The sequence below is a fragment of the Pinus tabuliformis genome, chromosome 5_1 (assembly GCF_031772625.1).
Source record: "Pinus tabuliformis cultivar Carrire ecotype Pingquan chromosome 5_1, CPIR1, whole genome shotgun sequence".
Classification (NCBI taxonomy): Eukaryota; Viridiplantae; Streptophyta; class Pinopsida; order Pinales; family Pinaceae; genus Pinus; species Pinus tabuliformis.
In genome coordinates, this window is record NC_142305.1 from 336,060,866 (window position 1) to 336,082,530 (window position 21,665).

General features: G+C 36.5%; 3 protein-coding genes across 3 annotated transcripts; 1 reads left to right on the forward strand and 2 right to left on the reverse strand.

Moving 5' to 3' along the window:
• Window positions 1–7,581: 7,581 nt before the first annotated feature.
• On the reverse strand, window positions 7,582–8,319 carry LOC149164756 (expansin-A2-like). Its single transcript, XM_089429599.1, has 3 exons — window positions 8,127–8,319; window positions 7,691–8,045; window positions 7,582–7,609 (listed from the first exon to the last, which is right to left on the reverse strand). The coding sequence occupies exons 1-3, from the start codon at window positions 8,317–8,319 to the stop codon at window positions 7,582–7,584; spliced, it is 576 nt and encodes a 191-aa protein (XP_089285725.1).
• A 2,514-nt stretch (window positions 8,320–10,833) lies between these two features.
• On the reverse strand, window positions 10,834–15,805 carry LOC149164757 (putative disease resistance protein At5g47280). The gene is made up of 8 exons (XM_089429600.1): window positions 15,716–15,805; window positions 14,278–14,341; window positions 14,114–14,164; window positions 13,414–13,974; window positions 12,926–13,320; window positions 12,366–12,721; window positions 11,833–12,044; window positions 10,834–11,675 (listed from the first exon to the last, which is right to left on the reverse strand). The coding sequence occupies exons 1-8, from the start codon at window positions 15,803–15,805 to the stop codon at window positions 10,834–10,836; spliced, it is 2,571 nt and encodes an 856-aa protein (XP_089285726.1).
• A 368-nt stretch (window positions 15,806–16,173) lies between these two features.
• Window positions 16,174–17,246, forward strand: LOC149164758 (expansin-A2-like). The gene is made up of 3 exons (XM_089432183.1): window positions 16,174–16,363; window positions 16,502–16,820; window positions 16,943–17,246. The coding sequence occupies exons 1-3, from the start codon at window positions 16,234–16,236 to the stop codon at window positions 17,244–17,246; spliced, it is 753 nt and encodes a 250-aa protein (XP_089288309.1). The 5' UTR covers window positions 16,174–16,233.
• Window positions 17,247–21,665: the final 4,419 nt, after the last annotated feature.

The window sequence follows — 21,665 nt, forward strand, 5'->3', positions numbered from 1 at the left end:
TCTATGGGCCCATAACTCACAGGCTTCCAGAGGTGAGATCTGAGGCTCACAAAATTCAAGAGCCATCAAAAGTCGAAATAAACAAACCCCATAATCGGTCTATGTAAGGTGGTATTAGGGCACGGAAATACTTTCTGTAGGAGGAAAACATCCAACTATGGTTAGGTAGAAGTTATGTGATAATCCCACAGCTACGATTATGGGTATAATTGTTGAAGGAGGTGTGAAATTATGAAATATCCAAGCGAGTAGAGGAAACTTGAGAGGTTCCAGAGGAGGTGACCCGAGATGTCGAAAGTCTGAGCCAAAGGAGGAGACTCGGTGAGGTGTCTATGGAGGCCATGGTTGCAGCTTACTTAGTGATACATGTGGTGAAATAATAGTGAGATGGAGAAGAAAGAGATGCAACAATGAAGCACATGATTAGGAGATCATGAATAATTTCAAGTGAGAGAGTATGACGCAGGGGCATAGACCCCACCCCAATCGAAATTAATTACATAAGATGCAAAAGGAGTAGCATGGAAAGCATAGGCAGGTGACATGATTATGTTTTTATTTTTATGTAAAATATAGCCTTTATAAGAGACATGGCAAGATTCTCTATTAAGGGTCTATTTTTTTGTTTCTTTTATATAGGAAGCTTGTTTGTGTCACAGGGGGTGAAAAATACAATGTAAAATGAGGCTAAGATGGTGGTTTCCCCACCTAATGTAAAATAGAGAAAAAGGGAATTAATCCATTAGAGGCCAAAAATAATGTAAAAAGTAGGCCTATAGGCCATGAGGCCAAAGAGGTCCTATGTAATCATTTTCGTTTTAAATAGATTTAGCCAATGTGTTTATTCATATGTGTGCATGTATTTTAACATGTTCTTGTTTTCTACGCTTTCCAACAAGGAATGATACCCCTAGGATTTTAATATCCTACCGAGGTTGTCATTATAGTCCAAGGGAAGGTCTCTCCGAGACACATAGTTCTTTTACTTGGTGTACTTAAAATCTTGTCAATAGAAAAAGAAGGTCAAGTTGGACACATGGGCCTCAACTCGAAGCTGCATAAGAGAAGGTAGCTGACCACTTGACCCTAAATCTACCTCAACCCCCGACCTTGACAAGGACCTAGTCAACCTAGTCAAGCCTTAAAGAGGTCGGGCATGTAGGGGGAAAATGTGAAAAAAAAGACATCCGTCCCCTCACATTGATATGGGACCCATGGGGTTGGGCCCTAGTTTATTCGAGCATTTGTTTAGAATTTCGCAGAGTGAGGTTAGTAAAATATTTTTTGGAGCCTGAGTTTACAAGCAAGCCTGATATGAGTGGAAGTAAGGTTTAGGAGCTCCATTGTTGTATAGAATACAGTTCCATGGGCCCATAACCCATAGGATTCCAGAGGTGAGCACTTAGGCTCACAAAATTCAAGAGCCATCAAAGTTTGAAATACGCAGACCCAAAAATTGTTTTGTGTCACTTATAAAAGTAAGAGGATGTTGATTGAGTGATGTGAGAGTGTGGGAAACCTCTTAGTGTGACTATTATCTCACCTATGAGCTGCATCATCATTTCCATTTATTGCCTTTAATATTTTGTCTTGGTATTAGAGCGGGAGGTAAGAAAAATTAGAGGATTGATTGAGAGGTGTGTGGTGTGTATGTGAAATGGTCTTGTTGTTTTGTGAGGAAGTGGAGATGGAAGTTAGTGTGATTGCACATGGATCTATGCAACATTATAATGAACCATGTTGAAATTGTTGTCTATTGTAGCCAATCTGTGTACAAACTTGTGTGAACAGTGGGTCATGTTGTATCACTTCGAATTCGGGTTGGATTTTTGAACACTCAAGGTCTCCAAATCTACGATACCCTCTTAATTGACAACGAGATCAAAAAATAAAGAGTCGTATATTATGTCAATTATTGTCTATTGAAAAATGTGTGGACTGTTGCATTGAGGTTTTTGTCAATAAAAGGATGTTGAAGATGTTGCAATGTGAATGAGCATCAGACTATTAAGAATTTTATACTAAGAAATATTATTGTGTGGGATTATATGTAAGCTACATGCGTCTAAATTGAGTTAGCTAAGGATTGTTCAAGTCATGCAAGCTATGGGATTACTGCATGTGAGACTGTGTTGAGGTGTTGTAAGTTGCATGAATGGAAAAGGATTCGATTGATATGTATCTTGAGTGAGTTACAAGAGAGTTATACTTAAAGAAGATTTCTCTCTTGATGATTCTATCCCATTCAAAATATTTAGATTTGGAAAATTATTTTCATAGCTGAAACTCATATATTTTGAAGTCGAATTTGGATATGGGGAAGAATCTTATATGGTTAACTGGAATTGTGAATTATGTAGAAGGTATTATATTTTTCTTGTTGTCAGTGTGATCGAAATAGACTGGATCAACTGCTTTTGAAATTGATGATGGGCAGGTATTCATCCACATATCTTTTATTGATCTTATCAACAACAAAGGAGGTGGCAACATCCTAGGGCCTCGAGAAGGTAATTTTTTGTGGGAATTATTTCTTATTAAAGGTGTGCTTAATGAATAAGTCTTTGGAAAATCCTTATTTAACTGAACCAAACAAGTTAGACAAGTCCAATTATATGAATTGTAAGTTCAATATTCATACGTTGATGGAAGGGACAAATGTTTGGCCCAATGTATATAGACATGAATCCAAACTTGAAGTCCTCACAAAGGTTCATAATTGGGAGCCCCATGAGAGAAAAGAAAAGTTGATTCTAAAAATGTTCGTGAAGGACAATATTAATTTTCATATCAGAGACTACAAGAAATTCAGGGAGAGATAGAATACCCTTAAAGGTTTGTATAAAACAACCAATGCAAACTGATTTTAGATCTCAAAAAATCAATTTCTTTCAATTAAAATAGAGGAGAATGAGAATGTAATAGTTTTATTTCTAGAATTCAATATTTGAAAGAAAAACTAGGTGATATTGGTGAAAAAATCTGAAGCAAAGATATGGTAACTATAACGTTGAATGATATTTTAGAGTGATATGGTATGTTTATTATAGGGCTTTGTAACATGAGAAACGTTACGTATATTTGATGACCTCACCGTATTCTTTGGCAATAAAAAGAACAATGAAGGAAAAATATTAATTGCAAGTCTCATTATTTAGGCTTCACATTGATAGTAAAAGCAAATCATCCTTCTAGAAGAAATCCATGGGAAGAAAATAAGAAGGAAGTAAAAAATATGTAAATCCACCATGTGTAAAGCCACATCAAGCTATGACACAACGAAATTTCCAGGGCCCCAACCCATCTACCAAATTGTTGCTCCTTCTTATGCACAGCCTAGTGCTCTAGCCCCTCAAGAATTAGTGCCACAACCTCCCATGCATCCTTAGCCCCAGTAGCCACCACCTCCTAAAGGTCAGGTGTTTGCGCAATAAAGTGATACCAATCTCCATAATTTGAAGAAAAAGAATAAGGGGAAGGGTAACAAGGGTAAGCAGCCCACCTCCCCCAACCTTCTGGTCCTAGTGACTACCATGTCCTAATGATGAACTCTGATGAGGTGAACCCCTCCAATATCAACCTATAAACTCGGTCGTGCCAACATGACAAGCCCTCCACTTTGTCAGTTACCAAGTCCAAATCCAAAGTGTCCGTTGAGCCTCTTACAACACCAAATGGTCCTTTATATATCCCTCAACCCAACATTGAGGCCATTCCCATGATCCCAAAGGGACCATTACACCATAATGTGGCTTCTAACTAAGCTTCCCATACATACAATATAGTATACGACTTGGCGCAATCACCTACCGCCATGTCGACATTGGAAATCCTCTAGTCGTACCCTTCCATAAAGAAGGCTATACTAACCACTTTGGGTTCAATGGACCCTTCCAACGATCGCTTTATTGTCTTCCTGGTTGTTACATAAAAGCACCCCCCATTACCTTCATTTGTTGCTTTCCAAATAGCAGTTAGAGTTTGTAATGCCATCATTGTTATAGACATATTTGGGCACTGCAACCCCAATCACATATGTCCATAAACTAAGGGTTTCAAAACCCCTAAAAATGTTGTTTCATACCCTAAAGGATCAAGGTCAACTGATTACATCATTTCCCAGAAGTTCTCCCTGAAAAACTACTCAGAACTGTTCAAAACTGGATCATCTCACCTGCTCCATGGCCAGGGTGCGATGCATATCACCTTGTACACACGGGAGGTGCGATGCATACTGAAAATGCCTTCTGTAGGGTGAGATGAGCAAGAATAGGCAAATGGCAGAGACAATTTGCTAAGTGGATGATCAAGGAATCTTCTAGAAACTTCTCATATGACACTTGCCTCTCAGAATTTGCCCAGGGATGAGTAAGAGATCAATGAAATCTCCAAGTGGAACCAAGAACTATTAGTGGAGTGACACTAATAAAAAACCTAGAGCTGACTCACACCTCTGCAAATATCTAAATATGGATCCCTCATCTTAGAGATCCAGGAGGCTATAGGCTGGAATTTTGTATTTTGCAAGGAAGTGTTGTTGGTTTCTCTTTGAATACATTGTTGGGTGATCTTGCTTTGTATGAGGTGAAGAGGGCTTTCAAGCTAGGAGGATGGTGATGGGTCAGACCAAGTGGTTGTAATCCACTCTTCTACTACTTATATCAATAAAGCTATTTGATTTTTCCTCCAGATTCTTGTGTATCTCTGAATATTGTGTTGATATGTGCCTTTGTATGGTCAATATATATCTGATCCTATATTGTTTATAGTGATAGATCTCTATGCTTTGATGGTATTATGCTAATATGATTCTACAGGTACTCTTTGAAGCGGGACAAGTAAAGGAGTAGTAGCAAGATTTTGTTGAAGGGGAAAGGAAACAAGCAAGGAACCAAGTGGAAGACTGAGGTTGGTACTCTCTTCTTCTTTCTCATCTATCTCTCGTAAAGGAAAACATAAGTGACTTTAGTTTGTTTGTTTCTAAGATAGCTACCCATCTTAGTGGGACTAGCAGTTTTGAATAGACACTAGTTTTCTCGATAAAAAAATGGCGACACCGTTGGGGAGAGAATAGTTTGATTGCTTGTCTCTATTTGTTTGATTCATAAACCATAGACGGAGCCTAAATTTAAGCTAGCTAGCCTTCGAACTGCATTTTCTATGAAAGTGCAAAGTAAATCAACACTGCTTCAGTCAATCTCCGGGTTTGTTTATGAACTGAACAATTGACTTGCAAGCATCCTAAGCGCCCTAGAGGTATCTCAAGTAACCTCATTAGATCAGCCCCTATACTTTGTAGTTACTGACTATCATTAGCTCAGCTTAAATCCCTGAACTAAGCTACAAACTGTGACCAAAAACCAAGTTAAAGTCTCGTTCCTGGACCATCGCACTTTCTCCTCTTGGCAGACTGGATGCATCGTACTTCCCATGTGCAGTAGGTGGGAAGCATCCCTGTTTCCCTGTGTTACAGGTGCAATGATCAGGTAAGACTATTTTTGCCTCTAGATTTTGGTTTTTTCTTCACTATCTTCAGCTTTATTCAGCAGTTTTGTTGTTTGTGATCAGTAGACCACTGTTGAAACCCCCTTCCTTTGCATCATTCAGCCTCCATTGTACAAATAATTGTGAATTTTTTTATGTATTTTTCACGATTTAAGGTTCTCCTTTACAAAATAGTAGCTTAATCGAACTGTCGTCTTTTGATTTGAAAGTGTTGCAAGTGTTGTTTTCAGTCAAAGAAAATAATCCTCCTCTTTTTTATAGTCGATTACACTATTACTCTTGTATTTGATCTGAATTTATAGTATTTCAAGTGTCAAAAGCGGTTTTTGATTCAAAATCGCAAAGTGTCGTTTTGCCTTCCTGTCGTTTTTTGAAAAGAAAATCGTTAGTACTGTCGCAAATACTCGATGGTACATATCGCAAATACTCGATGGTACTTGATTTAGGACAGTGCATCTAGTGTGTGCTCTCTGCTCTATGTTGAAAAGATTTCGCTTCTCTTTCCTTAGTAGCTAGGATTTTCATTGCAAAAATAAGAGTAAACGACTGTTCATCATCTTAGATTGCATATTTAGGAGTTGTATATCTACATCACGCGGTGAACCTTAAAGGAAAACTTCTTAAGAAAGATCAACTGTAAAATAAATTCAATGAACATAAAAAACGCTTTGGAACCTAACGCACAACATCTAGAATTCTAGGCTAGAGACGTATTCCGGTGTCGTAAAGCTTGGTAACTGTTGCTTTCATCGTAGGTTGGGTGATTCCTCCTCTTTGAGATGACAAGTGCCAGTACGGACTTGTGCTCCCATGTACTCGATGGTACTTTTGAAATGAATTCTTAAGTCTTCAATATGTCAAAACTTCAAAATGAATTTAAGTGAGTCCAAACATAGAAGTAAATGGAATATTGGAAATTTTGTTGATAAAAGAGAAACAACATATTATGAATTCAAGAATGTGATAATATATATCTTGTGGATGATCACTCACATCAAATCAAAGGATATGGTGTTGAGATGTAACATTACAAAATAGTTGTGTTAAACAAATTTAAAATGTGTTGTATGGGCTTGCTATAAAGAATATTTTAATCTCGTTTTTAACCATAATTAATTAATATTTGAATGTATAATTTGTAAGAACTAGAGTCATTAGGTATTGCTATCCACAACTACAACACCCTGATCAATAAAGTGGTTGGTATACCTTGATCAACATAGTTCTCCACCTTTCATATGCCATTAGATGTCATTATAAGCATAAAATTACTTATTAATTTTGTTGTGCGAGTTTAGCTCATTTTTATGATTTTAAACTTTTTTTGCAATATAAAATCTATTTGTACTTATTATTCATTTGATTTATAAAATTATTTATTAATTTCGTGGTGTAAATTTAATTAATTTTTATGATTTTTTTTTAGCAATATGAGATGTATATGTATTTACTATTTATTTGATTTATAAATTTTAATTCAAATTCAGTTAATTTTAAAACAATATTTTTATTAATTTAAAATATTTTTTTAAATGTATTTATCATAATAATTTTATAATATAAATAATAAATTATTAAATTCAATATGAATTGAATTGTAATTTCTAGTTGTAGATTTACTGCTCTACTAATTTACGGGTAAGTAATTGCAGGGATTGAATGCAAATATTTTGACACCTGGATATATGAGGTAATGGAAAAATTTGTAAGTAAAAATTAAAAAGTTTAGACGATTAATGAATTTTGAAATGTAAAAAATTAATTATAAAATGATAATTATTATTTATAAAGGTTACGATTAATTAATGAAAAATATTAAATATTAAATTATTAACAAAATTAAATAATATAGTGAAGCATTTGATCAACAATATTATAATTTTTTAAATTAAATTTCTACACTAATAAATATTCACTTTAATGATAGCGGACCCAATCTAACTCCATCGAACCACCCGAAACTACCTCGCTTCCCCCTTGTACGAATAACTCATAAAAGATTAAGACTCTAAAAAGATGATGGCATTGCCTATTGTACTCTTATTTCATAAAAGATTAAGATTATGAACTCATTAATCACCGTCCCCGGTCAGCGCATGGAACCCTGCACGGATATAAATTCTCAGGATTGAAGAATAGGAATATAGTGTTGACGGACTAATTAGAGTAATAATTAATTAATTACCTTATGAAGATGACTGGAACAATGCCACTTCTGTATATGGCGATCTGTTGAAACGCAGGCTGAGCCATGTCGAAGTGTTGGAGAGGTGGATTGCACCATCCTCCATTGTCGTTGGGAAGAGCAGAGTTAGGGGGGCAGACATTGTCGTTGGGAAGAGCAGAGTTAGGGGGGCAGAGGTTAGTAGCAGTAATTGTCACAGTGCCTGGTAGACACCACTGAGGATCGGAGTGGTGGTCGCATTTCATTTCGTAACAGGCTCCGCAAGTAGCGCCATTGTTGAAAAGCGCCGTGCTCAGAGCTGCAGTGTTCGTTCCATATCCTTGGCTATACAAATTGCCGTATCCGCACGCACCGCCTGTCAAATTAATTTCACCATCGATTTGCTTTAGCTAACATATGGTATTAAATTACTAATCTAAAGCTGAAACTGCAAAACGAATAGTGTCTGCGCCCACCCAGACGTCCACAGGGCGGGAGTTTTGTGGAGGTATGAACTTAGCCATTGTGCCCGATGCATCGCTGCCACCGTAAAACGTAGCATGTGCAGATTGCCAGCCACTATCTAGTGCAAAAGCCGCGCCAGCTATCCACAAGAAACTGAACATCGTGGCCAGTGTTAAAGGCGCCATTTTACTGTCGCTTAATATAAGTATACTTCAAGTGAACTGATATCTGGGGTGAGAAGTGATGCCTGAATCCACAACCGAGTCTTGGACTCTGAGGTTTCCCCATAAATAGAATTGGGAGGTGGACAAAGGATCAAATTTTCTTCCGCGAGTGGCGTTACCCATCGCAGCGTGCGGAGATATGATTTGCTGTCAAGTTATTTGGTGGACGTACATGGCACGTTCAAAGAAACGCTGGCCGGCGGCCACGTTTATTATATTCAAAGGTCTGACCATCCTGTAACCGCCACGGCCGGTTGGGCAACGATTAAGCGTATAATTTCTCTCTACTTAAAAGTAGGTTGAGAACGAAAGGTTTATGCTTATTCGTGTCTTCCCTCGAATTTAGGAACTATTTTTATAGATTATATATATATAAATTCTTATGTAGAAAAGAATATATTTATTTTTGATGATTGTACAAATGTTATTATTTATCAACACGCATATTGTATGTGCATGGATTTTCTTATTTTTTCAATGAAGTGGGGAGCGAAGCAAGAATTTTCAAATGCAAAACATGGAAACTGTAGCAACGGTCTCAACGCTCAATCACGTGTCCAAGCGGTCAGAGACGAAGTGAGTATAGCATTTAAATCTGCAAAGGTTGAAGTTGTTTCTATTGATGATTAACTTTTTATATATTTGCTACTACAAAAATAACCATAATTTCGATTGAAACTATACTAATTACAAGATAGAAAGTTATATCTGCTTGGTTGTGGGCAGTACTACAAATTTATCATTAAACATACAAATACATGCATGATGAAGACATCTTCAAACATCATCTCTACTCTACTCTAACGTAGAAATATAAGATATTTAATTTTTAATTTATAGGAAATCCAATCCACTATATTAACAAGTGTTGCATGTAGCTGGTAGTCCCTGCCGTAAGTGAATGGCCTCGATGTAGATCAAAAGAACTCACCAGAGTTAGGAACGAGTACACAGAGCTGAAAGGCTCCTCGTATAGAGTATTATGAGTTTTTTTTATTTTTGGACCTTTGCCAATTTAATCCATTAATGCAACATTGATAGAAATGAGTGACAATATTTCTTGAATTGTAAAGCACCTCTAAACACACACCAAAAATAAAAATGATTGAGTTCAAAGTTTCTTTTGGATATTTAAATTTTTGTTTTTAATATGGTTAAAACCGATTTTAACCCTATTTTTATGATTTTTTTTTTGGACCCTTGTCGATTTAATCCATTAACGCAACATTGATAGAAATGAGTGACAATATTTCTTGAATTGTAAAGCACCTCTAAACACACACCAAAAATAAAAATGATTGAGTTCAGAGTTTCTTTTGGATATTTAAATTTTTATTTTTAACATGGTTAAAACCAAATTTATCCCTATTTTTATGAGTTTTTTTATTTTTTTATTTATTTTTGGACCCTTACCAATTTAATCCATTAACACAACATTGATAGAAATGAGTGACAATATTTCTTGAATTGTAAAGCACCTCTAAACACACCAAAAATAAAAATGATTGAGTTCAAAGTTTCTTTTGGATATTTAAATTTTTGTTTTTAATATGTTCATTTATCCCTATTTTTATAAGTTTTTTTTTTTTTTTTGGACCTTTGCCGATTTAATCCATTAACCCAACACTGTTAGAAATGAGTGACCACAATATTTCTTGAATTGTAAAGCACCTCTAAACACACACCAAAAATAAAAATAATTGATTTCAATTCAAAGTTTCCTTTGGATGTTTAATTTTTTGTTTTTAATATGGTTAATAAGAATGTTAGAGAAACGTAAGTTAAGTTTAGGAGCAAAGAAAGCATCATAACCGCAATCATATTCTTCATTGATTTAAAAGGGTTAAATGGTTGAATTGAGAAGTTATCAAAGATGGGCCTTGTGGCCAACAAAGTCATAAGTCATTGTTGTGACACTGGACAACAAAGTCATACGTCATTGTGGTGACACTGCACAAGAATATCTGCAAGAAAGTAGGTTTTAACATTCCATAAACAATCTTTTTAGGTCATCCCATTTCTTACAACCGAACAATTTCAATATATATAACATGGTCAGAAAACACGCAAAATTTTTAATACATACAAGGAGATTCCACCATCGTGTGCTTTTGAATCTATGGACATTACACCATCAGGTAATCCTGAATATATGGATTATGGGCAAGCATTCTCAACTGCACAACCTTTGCACAGTTCCCGACACATTTGAGGTTGCTTATCACCTTCAGATACTTCTGTTTCTTTACAGAACATTTGAGGTTGCTTGTCACCTTCAGATGCTTCTGTTTCTGTACAGACTATTCCATGTATAATAAACTTTACATCATTCTGTACAGAATATTCCATGTCTAATAAACTTTACATCATTCACATGGATGACATATATTGAAGTAACAACTTACCCTTAAATACATGAACAGTGTACTTTGAGAAAAGCATAATGAAATTATTCCCAAACTTGGAAAACCAAGTTCAATCTTCAAGCCACTCCAAACTAAAGATCTCTTGAACCTCATCAATGGTGAGGTTATGAAGGGTAGATGCTTTGATGTACAACCATGCTTCACGCTGCCTGTCGCTATCAGATATGACTACACGTTTTAAAGATCTTGGTATTACTGTAGGGACTTCATTGAATACTGAACACTCCCTCATGTCCAACGATTCTAACTTTGATAGCTGATCAAATTCAGTGGGAAGGTCCTGCAAACTTCTGCAATGTGAAATATCTAAATATTCTAGTTGCCCTAGTTTGCAAATGGAAGATGGCAGCCTCGACAGGCTTGGACAGGCAGACAATCTCAGCACCCGAAGTGACTTTAACCATCCCATATCATCAGGTAAGTTTTGGATAAAATGACAATTAGTAACGGACAACCTCTGGAGGGAAGTTAAATTGCATAGTTTGACTGGCAATTCCCCCAAATCACTGCAGTGATCGAAATTAATTTCCATAATGTTTGGAAAGTTAAAGGGCTCAAGTTCCATATCCATTAGAGTGTTATTCCCAAGGCCCTCACATAAGCACACGGACAACTTTTCCAACTTCTCACAGGACCTACAGTTCTCATACAGAGGAGAAGTAATAATCACCTTATGAAGAAACAGAGACCTAATTTGAACAGGTGAAGAAAATCTTGGCAGCCCACTAATATTTGCACGCATGGAACTGTAATTGTATACTATAAGAACTTTCAGTTTTGGCGTCCTATTTAAAAATGTTGGAAGACAGTATTGATTTGCGGAAAAGAATAACGCCAAAGCTTCCACCTCAGGAAAATCAATTTGACTCCAATCTTGTTCTTGCATTGCACCTACAAGGGTCCCAGAAAGATAAAACTCAATGTATGATGCTGATCAAAATGCTTATCAAACACCTTAGTAAACTTGGAAAATTAGTAAATTGAATTCATAATTATTCAATGTTTCATATGGAAAGGGAAAGAAAGCAGGTTTCATGAGCAGACATACCTGTGTAAATTGAAACAAACTGAGTGCGAGATGCCTGATCTTTGAGAGTAGTTAACCATTCTGTGGGAATTTTATCCTCTTTGGAAGGCATGAAGAGCCTCTTAGGAGTGATAATGTTATCCTGGCTTGCCAGGTACAAGGCTAAATCCCGCATTACATCATGTTGAGAAAAGCAGAGCTCAGCAGCACAGCTGAAATTGATGGCCCCACTCCTAACCATTAAAACCTTGTGTTAACCAAACCAATCATGGTATCTCAAAAGCCCCCTTTTATCTCTAGTTTGATACTAACATATATATTTATCTTACTCTCCTCATTCTCTTTCTAAAAATAAATCTTGTACACAATTTAGATTATAAACTTAGATTATGTTTATAAGCCTCAAGTTTTCTGGGATGTTCATGATTTATCGAAGATGCCAAAGCCCAAAAGCAGAATAATTAAAGTTAAGAAGCATACATGAAGAGGCCGAAGCAATAATCAAAACAAATTCATACGCAGCAGTTGAAGTAAACAGGTTCCATAGTACATACCCTGGATAGCCCGTGAGATTCAGGAGATTTCGACTTGCAAGTTCTAGCAAGACGTCCAAAGCATCTGTCCATTCCATCTGGCGAACATATACCCAAATGTCTAATAATGTTTCCACGCTGAACTTTCTACCTTTGGGAAAAGCCCCCAAATCCAAAAAGCACTGTTTATGTTTACCATCAAGCACATCTATACTCGTTTCCAAGCGTTTAAGAAGACTCTCCTTGTGATATTCTGATATAGATTCTGATTTTGAAAGTTTTCTCTGAGCATTGCTCCAAATTGGCCTAGGCTTACCGCGCAATGAGCTTCCAATGACCTTGAGGGCAAGTGGTAAGCCCTTACACTCTGCTGCAACCTATAACTATAATGTTAGTTAAACTGTGCTAGTTGTCTGCATAAATCATGACTCTAAAACACTTGTTGGAGCTACATTAAAGGCATTTATCTTTAGGTCGTAAATTTGGGTATTGATTGCAAAATTGGCATTTAGGTAAAAGATGAGTAAGATGGAGAAAACGTTAAGGCATATGAGATAATGGAGAGTATGTATAATTCATACCTGTCTAACCAGAACCTCATTTTCTGTTGTCGGAATCGATGTCTCATCAAAGGCCCAGAAGCAGAAAAGAGACAGGGCATTAGCATCCTCCAACAGAGGCATCTTATACAAACGAGTACTACCTGTAATTCTAATGGTGGAATCTTGTCTGGTTGTGATAATTGTCTTGTATCCTTTTGCTTCAAACAACAGGTATTCCAGAGTTGATGTCGACCAGACATCATCCAAAACCACCAAAGTCGGCCGATATATTCTTAACCTAAGTTTTTTCTGCAATTGGTCATGTGCGTCCTCTATGCTCTGGAATTCAGGCACTCGGCCACCAATTATCTTCTCCCACATCGTCTCTAAGAGGCCTTTTACATTTGGATTAGATCGTTTCACTGGAACGAGAACTATATTGTTGAAAGATTGGAAAGAGAATAAACATTACAAACTAAGGCCATGACAACATAATATGGATGTCTGGATAACAGATTTAGGAAGACTGGAAATGTGGTTACCTTTGACTAGGTTATCTTTGCAAAGGGCTGATGCCAGGGTGCTTTTGCCGCTCCCACCCATCCCTGTTATTCCAAGGCGATCAACGTCATCCTGCAATATAATTTGTTTGACGGCATTGATACAAGTCTCTAACCCAACTACAAAATCTGACATATCCGGGACTTCCTGGAAGGTGGAGCTGACGGGCTGTTCAACGATTTTAGCCACCTCGAATTGTTTGCGAAGATCATTGACGGCTGCACTTAGATTCTCCAAACGACCGGCAATTTTGGGCGAACCTTGAATTTCAATCAAATCTTTGATTTTCTCCTGAAACTCTCGAACCCTCTTTCCATATTGCCACTTTCTGTATACATTACAGACGTGTAAATTGTCTCCTTCGTCCACAAGGCTTAAGCCATCTTGCAGGACAGCTTCCAATTCTCTGAACTGGCTGTATCTTGATGAATCTGAATTGGAAATAACCTCGACATCATCAATGTCGCGCTTTAACGACTGAAGCTTGTTCTTCAGCTCTTTTGCTGGAATTGACAGGGTTCCATACGCTGACAGGTGGTCAACATGCAAATATCTCTATGAACAAATGTCTAAATTAGGTGCTGGCTTAACGTGGAACAGGCCTCAGAAAGAACTTAGGATAAGATGATATTGCAAACTTTGCTTCCACAGCCTACCACAACGTACTTTGGATAAGATGAGATTGCCTCAATATTTTTGCATCGGGCAACGTGAAGGCTGCAATAAGACCTCAATCGTTTGCCGAACCAAAAACTTTGGGTAAAATTTTGTTGAATAAAATTGGGAGCATCAAACTTAGGTTAAAATGTGAAAACACCGAAAAAAAAAACCGGTCAAAGTATCAAGTAATGGTAGGTCAACGATCGATCGATCGTTATTAGTCCCAGACAGAGACTAATAATGATACAATGATAATTATTAATTATTAATGAGTGTGGATAGTCCAATAATATGAGAAAATGTTTCTCAACAAAAAAATATTGACAAAAAAAAATACTTATATTCATGAAAGATCAAATATCATATTAAATTTCAATTAAAACAATTTAGCTTATCACACATGTCCCAACTTTCTTTTATAAAAGAAAAACAAAATAAATAAAAATATTTAAAAGTAATTCATTAAAATGAATACCATATCTTTCATCAAAAATAAAATAACTTAATGCATACAACAAGTAAATAAAACCCACACGATGATTTGTTAGTGAAATGCCAAAGAGTATCGGTATGAGTAAGATGATAAGGCAATATCTACCTTTCATTAAATAATTTCTATTTTAGAAATCTAGTAAGTGCACATATAGTTACCCATCTCTTTTATTGAATGAAGATAGTTTTACATTTTGGTATTATGTTAAATTTTGTAGTTTTTGAATTTTCAACATAAGGTTGGGTTTTTTTAGCAATTAATATAGTTTTTTTTTTTTATTGGTCCTTCTTTTATTGCGAAACTTTCCAATTTTTATTTCAGAAATTTAGTAAGCGCCAATTTTTTTTATCAAGAAACTTTCCAAATACGATAGGAAATAGGCTTTGTAATGGTAAGTTAAACAACTTAAATGATATTGGTAGGAAATAGGCTTTGTAATGGTAAGTTAAACAACCTAAAGATATTTGTATGTAAAAGTTGTAGTATATGCTTTTTCTTGCTACCACATTTTATAGGGATTTTGTATTTTTAAGTTCTTATATATTATATTAAAAGGTAATTTTTGTCCCTTGTGACTACTATAAATGAAGATATTTACATAGAGTTATATGAGTTATTATTGTTTTGATTTTTATTGTTATGCTTTTTAATTTTATTGGTTAATAATATTTGAAGAAGTTCATTATATTATTAAACTATTTATAAATAAAGATATTTACATAGAATTATATGAGCTATTATTGTTTTGATTTTTATTGCTATATTTTTTAATTTTATTGGTTAATAATATTTGGAGAAGTTCATTATATTATTAGACTATTTATAAATTCTCTACTTCTATTTGTCTTTTCTTTCTTCATTTCATTTTCCAAATAAAGATATATTTTTCTAGAAAAATGGATAAATTTGGTAAATTTTCCAAACTAAAGATTTTTGAAACTATTAAATCTATCGATAATTTTATTTTTTTACAATTTACTCGAACTAATATTGCATTTCATAGATTATAAGAATTTCATAAAATGAATTAGAAAAGAAATAAAGCAGGAGTCATTAGTCATTATTCTAGCATATATATATATATAAGATGAAAAAAAATTAAAATTAATTGTCACCAACGGGCCACCGGCCTTTCCAGTAGTGTCGATCATATTGTGGTCAGACTTTTGAAAATAAGAACCCCTAGTTCCAGTGGTGTCGGTCATATTTTTGTCAGACTTTTGAAAATAAGATCCCCTAGTTCCAGTCGTGTCGGTCATATTGTGGTCAGACTCTTGAAAATAAGAACCCCTGGGTCATCGCAATATTCACCTGATTCTTGAATCCCGTGTGCAGATGTCAGTAAGGCCGAAAATGACCATGGTCACCGACAGTTTGAACAAGCGGTGCATGTGCACTGTGCACCCAACGACTCTCCAACTGATAATGTCTAGACAATCTCCGCTCGTTGCGGTCGGTGCCGGCGTTAGCGGAAGAAATTTCGATAACTTATCGACCTCCCGATTCTATATATATTTTGGAGATCTGTTGGAGTCCACCAATCAGCCATCGATTGAGATGATCGGTTCTGCTTTCCATTCTTCGTAGTTCTATCGTCAGATATTCATCAAGCGAGCATCTATTTCGCTGTGAAATGGCGCCCGTAATACTGGCCACAACCTTCGGTTTCTTGTGGATAGCTGGTGCAGCTTATGCACTAGGTAGCGACTGGCAATCCGCGCATGCTACGTTTTACGGTGGCAGCGATGCGTCAGGCACAATGGGTAAGTTCAATCTTCGACAATCGACGCCTGCATGGTCCTACATATAAGTTCAAAAATATTGGCTTCATTTTCAGCTTTAGATCATTATTTAATACCATATTTTAGCTAAGCAAATCGACCGTGAAATTAATTTGACAGGCGGTGCGTGCGGATACGGTAACCTATATAGCCAAGGCTATGGAACGAACACTGCAGCTCTGAGCACGGCGCTTTTCAACAACGGAGCTACATGTGGAGCCTGCTACCAAATGAAATGCAACCACCACTACGACCCTCAGTGGTGTCTACCGGGCACTGTGACAGTTACCGCTACTAACCTCTGCCCGCCTAACTCTGCCCTTCCCAACGACAATGGAGGATGGTGCAATCCTCCTCTCCAACACTTCGACATGGCTCAGCCTGCTTTTCAACAGATCGCCATTTACAGAAGTGGCATTGTTCCAATCATATTCAGAAGGTAATCAATGATTACTGTAATTCAACACTATATTCTTATTCTTCAATCCTGAAATTTTATTCCCAACTTGACTTTAATCGCGATGAAATGCTAACCTGCAAGATTAGTATATATCCGTGCAGGGTGCCATGCGCGAGGAAGGGAGGAGTTAGATTCACGATTAATGGGCACTCCTACTTCAATTTGGTGCTCATTACCAACGTAGGAGGTGCAGGGGATGTGGAGGCGGTTTCCATCAAAGGCTCCAACACTGGTTGGCTAGCAATGTCTCGAAACTGGGGACAGAATTGGCAGAGCAACTCCTATTTAAATGGGCAGAGTCTATCCTTCCAGGTCAGCACCAGCGACGGGAGAACTATCACTTCCTATAACGTTGCTCCTGCATATTGGCAATTTGGCCAGACGTTCGAAGGGATGCAATTTTAAGCCATTCTAATATGCATCAAGAGTAACGCAGAAGCAACAATGCCGAGGTAATGCGAGAATATCACCCGCTTTTAAGTCCGAGAGTACTTTAGGGGTCTTGTATTCATAATGTGGAACTAGGGCACGCAAATTAGCGCCCAATTCTGATTGTTCCTTCTGCATAGAATTCATGTATGCACCGCGTATATAGCTGCGCTAATTTGGCGCGGCCATGTATTGTATTAGTAGCAAATTTCTCCTCAATTGCGTAATTGGGAGCTTAGATAGTTTAATTTTAATCGCTTATGGAAGTTGGTACAGATTTTCATGACCTTCAGTTTTGCGTAATTTAAAATTGGTTCTGGTAGCCATCTTCTTTCGGGTTGATAAATTGAGGTAACAAGAGTTACAATCATGTACCGTTGATCAATGTTTGGAGTAAAGTAGTATGTGTGTTTTTTAAATCGATGAAATTCACCATTGCAACTGAATCTAAAAGTAAACTTCCACCGAATATAACACAAATACGGGGAATTTAGATGTCGCCTTGATTTTTAAGAGGACTTAAGTCCAAAGAGGTTATGACTTATATTTATTTTAAGTAGCATAAATTTATTTTAAATACAGATTTAAAAGGTTAAAATTTCATGGGTATTTTGTCTATCAGAATCCATTAAATACGTCGAAATTTTTTAAATAACCTTGACGTGGTTTCAAAGTGAAGAACATGTTTTTTTAATGGTTTATAATATTTTGAAAATATTATTAATATCTCAACATTAAAATTTAAAATAAATTTTACAATTATATAAATTCAAATCTCTCCTAATTAAATTAGTGTATTGGTCGTATTATGAAGTATTAAGCAAAACCATGTATTTGACTAAATTAAGCCAACAAAAAAATACCCATAAATTGAATATTTTTAACGAAAATTTAAATACCCATTCATAAAAGGTTTATCATCAAAATAATTAAAATATAAAAATAATTTAAAAATTATGCAAATCCAAATCTCCAATAAATTCAGTACTTGTTAGTAACAAGATGATCATAGGGTGTCTGGTTTTAATAGACTTTTAAATTAGTTGAAGTCCATTGGAAAATAAGTGAAGCATGTTTAGGAATTCATTTTCTTTCTTTACAGATTACCTTTTTTTTCATGACAATTAATGTGGAGAATTTCATGATATATGAAATTATATATCTAAAACTACTATCAGAAAAATCTTACTTCGATCCTCTCTGATCTCAGATGGGATCGGATTAGGTAGGAAAGCAACTTAGTTCGATCGGTAGATTTACTGTGAACACTCCTACTCCACAGATCAATTTGTAACCATCAATTAAACTCTGGAAAATTCATCTGCAACAAGCGGGCTGACCATCACTGTGAAACCTTATGAGTACGGCCTTTAATACCACCAGAGATCACTTGAAAGCGAGTGATATTGTTTCAACATCTCCTGGGCTACTAGTGCCCACATTATATAGAATGGTAAGGTGGACAAGCTGCCTTTCTTCCTACCGCCTAAACTCTCGGTGTTTTTAAGGCATCCTGCCGTTAAGGATCCCATCGACCCCAAAGATATGAAAGGAGTTTATATTATTCCTTGTTCTTGTGGTGCCCCCTATATTGGTGAGACTGGTCGCTCCATTAATCAAAGGATTAGTGAGTAAGCAGCCGACCTCAAGCATATGAGAACTAAAACTTCCGCATTAGCAGAACATGCGCATAAAACCAAACATCATGTCTGCATTGAGGAGGCTAGTGTGGTTGCTAGAGTGTCCCAATTCCATCACCGGAAATTTAGGGAAGCCCTTGAGATTGAAAAAAGGCCTAACAATCTTAATCGAGAAGATGGCTGGAAGATTAGCAGTTGTTGGGTCCCAGCCCTCTCCTCCTAGTCGTCTTTTTTCTTTTCCACCCTTATTTTTGTTATGTTTGTGATTTTTTTTTGGTGATTTCTTATTTAAACTTGATTTATTTATAAATTTACTAATTTCAATTATTAATTTAAACTATTCCTTTTTTTTTTTTTAATTTAAAACTAATATTCTAATTTAAATTTTTTTAATATTATAATATTTCTTGGGCGAATATTCATAAAAATATATATATTTTTTTATTATTAACCATTTCTATTTATTACTAACTAATATTTTTTAACTAAACTCTTGGTCTATTAATTTTATTTTTAATTCACATAAAATAAATTTAGAATTAATCTATTTTATAATTCAAAACTAATTTACTATTTTAATTTTTAATATTATAACACTATAATATAATTAACTATTACTCCATTTTTTATTTATTACTAACTAATATATTTTTGAAATTAATTTATTTTACATAAACTTTTAATTTAATTCATTTTAATTTATATTCATTAATATATTTACAGCATTTATATATTAATTCTAACATTGTCCCTTACATTTTAATTTTAATATTAAGAACCAAAAAAAAAAAATTAAAATAATAAAATGAATAAGAAAAAAAATAAAAATTATATATATATATATATATATATATTAATATTAATTGACCCTTTATCTGAGTCAATCTAGCCGTTATCCAGTCAATTCTAGCTATTGATTGTTAACCGTTAAGTCATGGGATTCTCTGCCCTATCTATTTAATGTGCTTAGTAAGATCTGCTCATTCAACTTGTCCTGACGATGAACCACACTAGCTGGTTCGAAACGCGTCGACAAAAGTTTTTCTATGTGATTTTCGCCGAAGATTCCTCAACTAATTAATTATTTCTATCGATCATTTAATTGGTTATTTTTTTAATAATTTGAATTTCAATGCTATTGTAAAGATGCAGATAAAGTGAGTTGATAGGTAGGCGCGACCTAGCCTGAGCGCTCTGCAACCTAGGGTTTTCTGCTCGCCCCTGCAACGACGCAGTCTGAACCCTCCCTGCTTCTATTCTCCGTCAGCCTTCCTCCTTGCGACAACAGCTGCTGGCATAGACCGCACTGCAATGGTTGACCCTCAGGGGGGGGCTTCAAAGCCTTCCCCCTCAGCCAAGAGAGATAACCAAGCGAAGGAACTGACAAAGCCTTCCGGTCCAGAACAAGTAAACACGGATACAAGAGATTTCCCAATGCAAGATACGACAAACGCTCCCACTGATCAGTCAGACAGGCGTAGTGAAGTACAAGAAGGAAAGATTGGGCAACAGGAAACGCCCAAGGTTACATCAACGACATGCAAACCCATAGCAACTGAACGACCCAAGATAGAACTTCCCAGCCAAAAAATCAATGATCAAATCCAATACATGAAGGACCATGCACTCATTGGAAAATTTATTGGATACTGGCCGACTGAAAAAGCTTTGCAAGGATGGATCTCTGCCAAATGGAAACCCAAGGGACATGTCACCCTGCAGCTAGGACCAAAAGGGTTTTTCACTGTGATTTTCATTTGCATCAAAGACCAGAATAGGGTTATGGATGAAGGTCCCTACTTCTTCAACTCCGCCGGTCTGTATTTAAGGGAATGGGTAGAGAGATTTAACCCGGACAAGGAGGATTTCAGCTGGGCACCAGTTTGGATCCAAATGTACTTGCTCCCGTTGGAATACTGGGATGAAGAATCACTAAGAGACATTGGCAAGGGGTTGGGGGAGTTTATAAAAATTGCTGAGGAAACGAAGCTGTGCAGATACACCTCCTATGCCTGTATTTGTGTCTTCATGCGCCTAGACAAAGCCCTTCCGGACTCGGTAAGTCTCTTCCATGATGACTTTGAATAGATCCAACCCTTAGATTTTGAACATGTACCGTCTTGCTGTTGCAAGTGTCATGCCCATGGGCATCGTTTTCGGGAATGCCCTCTAAATGCTAAACCCCAAACCTCAGATCCCTCAGACAAGTCGGCTCATGATGGCTTTACCAAGGTCGCAAATCGAAAAAGATCGCATAAAAAACCCTCCTCCGGGAAAAAGCCCTTGCAGGACGCTGCCTCCATTCCCTCCACAAGCAATAGCTTTGAGGTTCTTGCTAAAACGTCAGAAGACCCACCGTAGAGCATTTTTGCCAATCCCACTGCTGATCATCAGGACCTCCCCCCCTTGTCTGGCTCTTCTCCCACTCCCCTGCCCTGAGTGACAACATCGGGATTCCTGAGGCGGCTCGAAAGGACCCTGATTGGAAACCTAATGGAATGGATGTTGACAGTATCCCCAGCCAGACCCTGCACTTAGTAATCACCTCAGCAGAAAGCAGTCAGACACAACATATGGAAGAAGAATAGGAGAGCATTGATTTGGGAGGACTTGACATCTTCGAGCTTGAACAAGCATGCAGAAGGAAAGACTACGACAATATTCAATAGCATCAACTCAATACCTTGGAAGTCATCATCTCAAGGGCTTACCAGCGACAACAACTAGGCATAAAACCGGGTAGTCAATGGGATGG